This window comes from Helianthus annuus, chromosome 12 (assembly GCF_002127325.2).
Source record: "Helianthus annuus cultivar XRQ/B chromosome 12, HanXRQr2.0-SUNRISE, whole genome shotgun sequence".
NCBI lineage: Eukaryota > Viridiplantae > Streptophyta > Magnoliopsida > Asterales > Asteraceae > Helianthus > Helianthus annuus.
In genome coordinates, this window is record NC_035444.2 from 16,155,447 (window position 1) to 16,163,921 (window position 8,475).

General features: G+C 38.2%; 1 protein-coding gene across 2 annotated transcripts; it reads left to right on the forward strand.

Moving 5' to 3' along the window:
* The first annotated feature begins 3,970 nt into the window (after window positions 1-3,970).
* On the forward strand, window positions 3,971-6,367 carry LOC110916707. 2 transcript variants are annotated; one of them, XM_022161394.2, is made up of 2 exons: window positions 3,971-4,112; window positions 5,582-6,367. In XM_022161394.2, the coding sequence occupies exon 2, from the start codon at window positions 5,610-5,612 to the stop codon at window positions 6,285-6,287; it is 678 nt and encodes a 225-aa protein (XP_022017086.1). In that variant the 5' UTR covers window positions 3,971-4,112; window positions 5,582-5,609; the 3' UTR covers window positions 6,288-6,367. The 2 variants fall into 2 exon arrangements, with proteins under 2 accessions (XP_022017086.1, XP_022017087.1); XM_022161395.2 differs by having other exon boundaries at window positions 3,974-4,083.
* The last annotated feature ends 2,108 nt before the right edge of the window (window positions 6,368-8,475 follow it).

Consider the following 8,475-nt stretch of genomic DNA (forward strand, 5'->3'; position numbering starts at 1 on the left):
TCAACGCGTCCCACAGTTTCTTCGTTGTCTTGAAACTGACAAACTGATGGTAAATATCTTTGCTTAACGCCTGAGTGAGAATGGCGTATGCTTTCTTTTCCAGATCATACGTCTTCTTTTTATCTTCAGGAAGATCGGCAAACGTGCCGGCAGATGAAGCGACAACCTCTATTGTTTGATCGAAATCTGTGGTGAAACGTAACCACAATTCTGTATTTTGCCCTAGCACGTAAGTGTAGAACCTATCAGCCCATCCCGGATATTCGTTTAAGTGCATCAACTTTGGAGGTCGATTCAAACTTCCGGTTTCGCTTTCGCTCAATAAGATACTTTGAATGCTCGGAGTTTGATTTGATACTAATGCCCATTGACCTGTCGATATGGCATTTGCTTGCGAAGATGTTGACACCGGAGACTCGGCCCATGAAGGAGATAGACTTGTATTCGTGTACTTTCCACTATCTGGAGCCGGTGTACCCCACCATGAGGGAGTTGAACCTGTACTTGTATATTTTCCACTATCTGGAGCCGGAGTTCCCCACCAACTTGGATTCATGTTTGATAAGAAAAATGAATTCTATATTAATATCTCGAAAGATGACAGCCAGCCGAAGGATCCCTGATCGAAAGACAAGACAAACACAAACTTGTTAAACCTAAACAGACTAAGATCGAAGGATCAATAATTGTTCGAAGGATCAACAGTGTTCGAAAGATCACTATTGAATTTCGAACAATGATTTCGAAAGATTCACAATTGAAAGATCCTTATCTTTCGAATATATATCCTTCGAAAAGATTCCCTGGATCGAAGGATAAGTATCAGACTTCGAAGGATGTTCGAAGGATGATTATCTATCGAACTCTCTTTGATCGAAAGATGATCTTTCGACTTCGAAGGATATCCTTCGATCTCTACTGACACAGCTGACACGAAAAGTGACAGGTTGGTGAAAAGGTGATGGGTTGGTAGAAAGCTTTCGGCAGAAAGTATGTTCAGACCATACTTTCACCAAACCAGGATTTGACCAATAAAATATTGCTTAAAATGGAAAGATCTTATCCAGAAACCGGTCACCGGAGTAAGCCGGAATTTGGCCGGAAATGACCAAAACTCTTAAAAACAAATTTTTAAGTTACCCAACCCGTCCTTTAACACACCCGGTTAGCTTAGAACACGTTTTTATGTCAAGAAATGCGAGAAAAACACTAAAAACGGGTGCTAAACCATGTGAGTTTTGTCCAAACACTCCAAAGTCTTGTATAAACTCGGTTTTTTAACAAGGAAAAGAGCCACGGCTCTGATACCACTTGTAGGTCCCTCGGAGGATGAGGTTAAACCTTATCCTTGTTATGTTTAACACACTAGCAAGTGCGGAATCCAAGCTAGAGTGCAAACCAAGATGAAACAAGCACATACAAGACACACACAATATTCACCGATTAACACCACTTGTATTAATACGAATGAAAGGTTCGGTTACAAGCTCAATGTTTACAAATCTATTTTGCAAACTCTCTCTCAATGTGTGTTCTCTCACAGAATGCTCTCTGTGTTCTGCTTGCTTCTCTAAAAAAGAAGTGAACACATTACATGGGTATATATACCCAACACAGATCGTCTGGTCGAAGGATCAGATAGACTGATCGAAAGATCATCTATCGATCTGAAACCTGTCGAAGGATCTACATATACCTCGAAGGATAATCTATCGAGGTCCATCAACATCCATCGAAGGTTTATCTTTCGAGCTCATCGAAGGATCTAAACTATCCTTCGATGACTCATCCTTCGACACAAACATGTTACAATCATGTACTAACTGTTTGTCCAAGTCAAACCAGGAGGATGGTTGACTTGGTCAAACTTACAGGACTAACAAAGGACAACGTTTTCTATCATGACAAAATACAGACAAAGTACAGACACAAGTGCACCAACACATAATTTCTTGATGATGTGTTTTACCAGTTACAAGTTAATTCACAGTGTGTTATAGCAGCTTATGTTTTAGGAAGGAGATGTATTTTGTAATTATTAACGTGTTTTTAGGAAGGAGATGTATTTATAATTTCCTGACAATGTGTTATACCAGTTACAGGTTAATTTACAACGTGTTATACCAGTTATGATTCACAAATGACATGTCTTTTGTGGTTTCTTGACGTTGTGTTTTATAATTTTTGGGTTATTCACGATGTGTTATATTGTATAACACACCATACAAGTTAAATGACGTTGTGTTATATTATATGATTCACGATATGTTTTCTTGGGTTTCTTCACGATGTGTGATATTGTATGATTCACGATGTGTTTTCTTGAAGTTGTGTTTCTTCATGAAGGAGAGAAGGAAGAGCGAGAGAGGGAGAGAGAGAGAGAGAGAGAATCGCGATAAATGTGGAGTGGTTTATGGGATGACCGCTATTTCCATATTTAAAACAAGCTAAATGACATATCTTGTCACACCCCAACTGATCGGTGAGAAGAAAACGAGATTGCTAGAGACTTCATAACACTATTTTGCGACAATATTTAACAACACCGAATTTCATTTCATTGATAACACTCTATTACAACATTTGAATCAGAAATACAACAAGTTCAAGATACAATACAACAAATACATGAAACAACTACAACAACATAATCTAGGTTTCTAAAGTGTGTTTCTAGTCAATCCTACTAGATTTCATCATCATCGTCGTCATCATATTCCTGCAACACATTTCAAAGTACAGTTCAATACAAAAAGTATTGACGAGTATACAAGTTTATCTACTAGCATAAGTGTAAAATGTTTAAACAATCCACATGGCAAAATTTGTTATCTAAAATTAACATATGACTGGCATGCAACTATAAATGTCAACCCAAACATTACCGCTAGCGTAATCTTATCGTAGCAATGATAAGACCGTGCACCCCTGATAGACGGCCTTGTATATGCGGTGCAGTTATGTTGAAGAGATTCTCCTTGAAATTGGGGTCATACCAACACCTGAGCTTATTAAAATTGACAGCTGACTGATGGCAGAAAAATTGAAGAAAAGCAACTTGATTTGGGAAACTTAGATCTAAAGATTCACATTTTATGAAGTTCTCAATACTGGCCGAAAGGTAAAGATCTCATAGAAAAAGTTTGTAAGATATAGCTGCTTTCTTTGGAGGTCTTCAAATCTGGACTGGTTAAACCTCTAACGGCCCGTTTTCATCAAGCAAGTCATTTGAGTAGACTGTTAGGATTGAATCAGAATGATGATGGGACAAGAAATTGGGATAAAATGACCGGAGTGATAGCATTGGTGCTCAATTGGGGCAACATTGGCAATGTTGGATCTTGGTCAAGAACGAAGGAATGGCTAATGAATAAGATGGTGTAAATGATGGATACGTTGCCGTAGAGAGGGGAGAAAAAGATAAAAAGCTTGAAATATGAAATTGATTTTTTTACTCTAAAATGCTTGTAAACAATTACATTAAATCGTCTGCAACTCCAAAACGATCAACAATATTCATCGCTTTATGTCATTTGTTCGCTTCCCAGCCTTTTAAATTACAGTTGATTCATTCTCTTGATACTCATTCAATCACCGGCTTCAGAGAGAATGTTGGTTATGTTCTTCCGAAAAAGTAATTTGGAGTAGGGATGACAAAACAACCTGAACCCCGACTGGTATAACCGTAATCCAAATCATTCAGGACGGGTATACGGGATACCCAATGGATATGAAACCGGGTATGAGAGATTGGAAAAAAAAAATATTACAGGGTAAGTTAGTGGATTTTGAGTGGGAGTAGACGGGGTACTCATGAGTTCAATAAGTTTGGGTATGCAATACTTAAACCTGACCCAATACTAGTGAATGGAGCCCAAGTTTTGGAAACATGGTTGGCCCAAAATGACCCTCATTACATTGCATGCTTTTCTGTGCGCTTATTCATTATATAAACGCCACGAGGCTGCACAAACTCAACCACCTAATTTCAAAATTCACTTCTTCGCGCACTGTAAGGACTCCCCTAGGGTGCACAAACTCAACCACCTAATTTCAGAATTCACTTCTTTGATTAACGATCAGGTTTGATTTCTACCTTTTAAGTTCATCAGGTAAAGCTTTAATCGGTGTTTGAAGTGTTCCAATTCTTGTATATGTCGCATTCGTCATGGATTAGGTTTTGTATGATGATGATGATGATGATGTTTAGATCCTTTTTTTAATAGGATCTGGTGATTTATGATTCGTTTTCTTGATAGAGATGTTACAATTAGAATCTGTGAATGTGACTATGAAAGGTGTTTATGTGATATGATTGTAGAATAAGTTGGGTGGTGAAACCCTAAGATTATGTTTATGTGATATGATTGAGCTTGAGCGAATTAGTTTAGATTTTTTTAACTTAATAAGCTGTGATACTGATTTTAACATTGAATTATGATCTATATTATATATTTATGCCTACAGATGGAATTATATCAGTTGTCATATTACCAGTGATTGAGATGCACAATTTTCGCTATCTAGTTTGTGAATTGTGAATGTTGATTTGTTTTTCCACTGTTTTTCTTTCAAGAAAAGAATTAGATGTTTATCTAATTTTTTTAATCATTCCACATCCTGATTTTATTGATCTTGTGTATAAGCAACTCATATGATTACTGATAGTGGTGGAATAGTTGAATTTGGGCTATGCTCCAACGGTTAACCATTCATGAAGGTAAAGAAACATTGAATGAGAGCAACTAATTGTTTTCACCATACAGTATTTGAATCTTTATTATACAATATAATAGATCAATGCTTTGTTTTACGGCGTTGGGTTGTAGTTGGAGTGAATCAATTTGATTTCTTAACTTAATAAGCTATGATACTGATATTATGTTTTACGGCTCTATTTTTATGGCGTCGGATTGTAGTTTGAGCGAATCAGTTAAGATTTCTAATGGAATTATGGTTTATTATACTATATACGTACAAATAGAATTGTATTAATTGCCAACTTGCCATATTGTACTGGCGATTTAGATGAACAATTTTCGCTATATTGTTTGTGAATTGTGAACGTTGATTTGTTTTTCCACTATTTTTCTTTCTATAAAAGAGTTAGATATTTTTGTGATCTTTGTGTATAAGCAATTCATATTAGTGATAATGGTGGAATAGTTGAATTTGGGATATGGTTGAACATTTAATCATTCATGAAGTTAAAGAAACACCGAATACCATTTCATCTGTAACTCTTGAGACAATGCTTAATTGTTTTCACCATAGAATATTTGAATCTTGATTGTTGTACAAGTACAATATAATAGATCAATGTTGTGAAACACTAGTATTATGTTTTACGGCTCTATTTTTACGTCGTTGGATTGTTGTTTGAGCGAATTAGTTCAGATTTGTAACTTAGTAAGCCATGATACTAGTTTTAACCTTGAATTTATGGTCAATTACTTTATATACAAGATTTGAATCTTGATTGTACAATATTATATATCAATGCTGTGATGAGTAGATATATTTTGTATCAGAATACTCATGTTTAATCTCATGGTTTCCTCATGGTATTGTTAATAAACAGGCACTTCTGATTTTGTGAAGCCGTGAAGATGCCCAAAGATAGAAGATCTTCGTCTAATAAGTGTAGGGCATCTCCCTATTCCTGTTACGACAAGAATGATGATAGAAAGGAACCCAAATCTCCCTCCCTACAAGTTGGATATGAAAGTGAATTTGAAGAAGCTAGATGCCCTATTTGTATGGAACACCCACACAATGCTGTGCTTCTACTTTGTTCTTCACTTGAAAAAGGATGTCGCACATACATGTGTGACACGAATCCCCGCCACTCAAATTGTCTTGACCAGTTTCACATTTCAAATATGAATAAGGTGAGGGAACGAACTAAGCTTGCTTGCCCTTTATGTAGGGGTGAAATCAACGGGTGGGCTGTGGTTGACCCTGCTCGCCAATTCATGGACTCGAAAACAAGAAATTGCTCACTTGATACCTGTGATTTTGTTGGTAATTATATTCAAATAGAAGAACATGCCAGCCATGTACACCCATGTCTTAGGCCAACAGATGTGGACCCTGAACGTGAACTTGAGTGGAGACGTTTGGAAGAAGATATGGGGGAACAAAACATGCTCAATATGCAGTTTGAGTTTGATGACGATGATGACGATGATGGTGACTATGTTTTATCAGAATCTGATCTGGCTTCCGACAATCTGTTGGATGATTCGGATAGCATGTTTGACTTTTCATCTGCAGATGAACAATAGATTCGCGGATCAAGTAGGTCAAGAGAGAATGCCCAAACCACAAGAAGCAGAACCCCTACACATGTCAGACAGAGATCAAACAGTCAACCAAGTTCACATAACCGTCAAGAATAGTTAACTACATTGGTTGAGTTCCATGAGCTTAGTTTTTATGTTGATTTCTCTTGGGTTAATCTGGGTCAGATATTGTTTGAATCATATGGAAGTAATGTCAGATGTCTTTAGACCTGTTGTATACTGGTAGTTTGATGATCTGTATTTTTTTAATTTTGTTTTGTTTGAAAATTTGTTTCCTTGGCTTAATTGCATTTCGATTTACTTGTAGAACTTGTATGGATTCATTTTAAAGTAAGTCTATATATTTGTTGGGCCAATCGGGGAGTGCCAGGCAGCTGCCTGACACTATTTCCCCTGCCGCCCATTTAATCCAATAGCCGGCTGGCACTATTGCCGCCGACACTTCCTTTTGTTGTTGTTGAAAATGTATTGATGTGGTATTGGCACTTGGGTGGTGTTTTTTTTAAGAGAGTAATTGAGTAAAATGCACGGATAGTCATTGTGGTTTTGTAAAATAACACCTATAGTCCCAAACTTTTGGAAATTACACTGGTGCTCCCTGTGGTTTGACAGTTTATTACTCGGATAGTCCCTAGAGTGGATGGTGTTTAGTTTTCTCCTTTAAGTCCATTTGAAATTACAAAATTACCCTTGCTTTTATTAAAGTATAGGAAAAAATATTCACACACACACATATATATAGCTACATAAACACACACATACACTCACTCTCTCTAAAACACACACTGACTATCTCTACTCTCTCTCTCAGGCAAACCCCCACCACTTGCCGCCACCAGCACCACCACCTGCCACCATGGCGCCACCCACCCCCACACCTACACCATCACTGTCACACCACCACAACCACCGTCCACCTCTGCAAACTCCACCATAACCGTTCGTTTTGGAAGATGCAAACTAAGATCAAGATCTGGAAGATGCAACCTCGTTTTGGAAGATGCAAACGAGGAGCCACCGGCACCGGAACAACGAGTCGGTTTATGGTCGGAGTCCCCATTTTGGAAGATGCAAACGAGGGAAACCAACGTTTTGTTGAACAAACTGGGGTTTTGTGTTGTTGTACAAATTGAATTTAGCCATTTTGGAAGATAACATGACTATTCGATTGAAGCTTTTTAAAAGTTGGGGAAACCGTGTGAAATTTACATCATGTGAAATTAATTGTGTGTTGCTTACGAAGAAGCGGGTGGTGTGGGGGTGGAAGTGGGTGGTGGCAGGCGGTGGTGATGATGACGGGAGATGGTGGTGGGGGTTTGACCTAGATATATGTAAATATAATATATAATTCATTTAGTAAGGGTAATTTTTTCTTTTTACATCAACTTAACTGAGAAAGCTAAAGGACATCCACTCCAGGTACCATCTGAGTAACAAAAAGTAAACCATAGGGAGCACCAGTGTAATTTCCAAAAGTTGGAGACTATAGGTGTTACTTTAGAAAACCACAAGGACTATCCGTGCATTTTACTCTTTTTAAGAGGTAAAATGTCTGCAGTTTGTGGACCATATCTATAGACATCTGTAGAATAAGAGGTGGACCAAACCTCTACAGTCTGCAAGAAGAAGACTGCTTGTTTTTTAACGTATGTAGACTTCTAAAATAAACTGGTGGTGGTGTACAGATGGTGATGGTGGGTGGTAGTGGTGCTGGACGGTGGTGGTGGGTGTGGACGGTGGTGGCGGTGGTAGACGGTGTGGTGGGTGGTGGATGGTGGTGTTGGACGGTGGTGATGGACGGTGGTGATGTTTGACCCTCTGCAGACTTTAGAAGATCTTAGAAGTGGTTGCGCCAAGCCTGCACCAAAAAGAGCTCTGTAACAATCCTTAATAAAACCGACACCCTCATAGTTTTTCCGACACCCTATTATATTTTAAAACATCCCAATATGTCTTTAAATACACCCCGTATGTGAAAACCGAGCCCGAAGTACAATGTAACATTAAAAATAAAATAAAAACAATACATATTAAGTTGAGGCGGGCCGCGTAGACCCACCCCAACCTTTACGCGGGCGGTATGAAGGTTTAAAACCTGATCTCGTTGATTTCTTTAGTTTAGGCGGGCCGCGTAAGCTTAAGCTTACCCTTACGCGGGCCGCGTGAGATC

Coding starts and splice junctions, on each gene's coding strand:
- LOC110916707 (XM_022161394.2), top strand. CDS start 5,610: ATGCCCAAAGATAGAAGATCTTCGTCTAATAAGTGTAGGGCATCTCCC.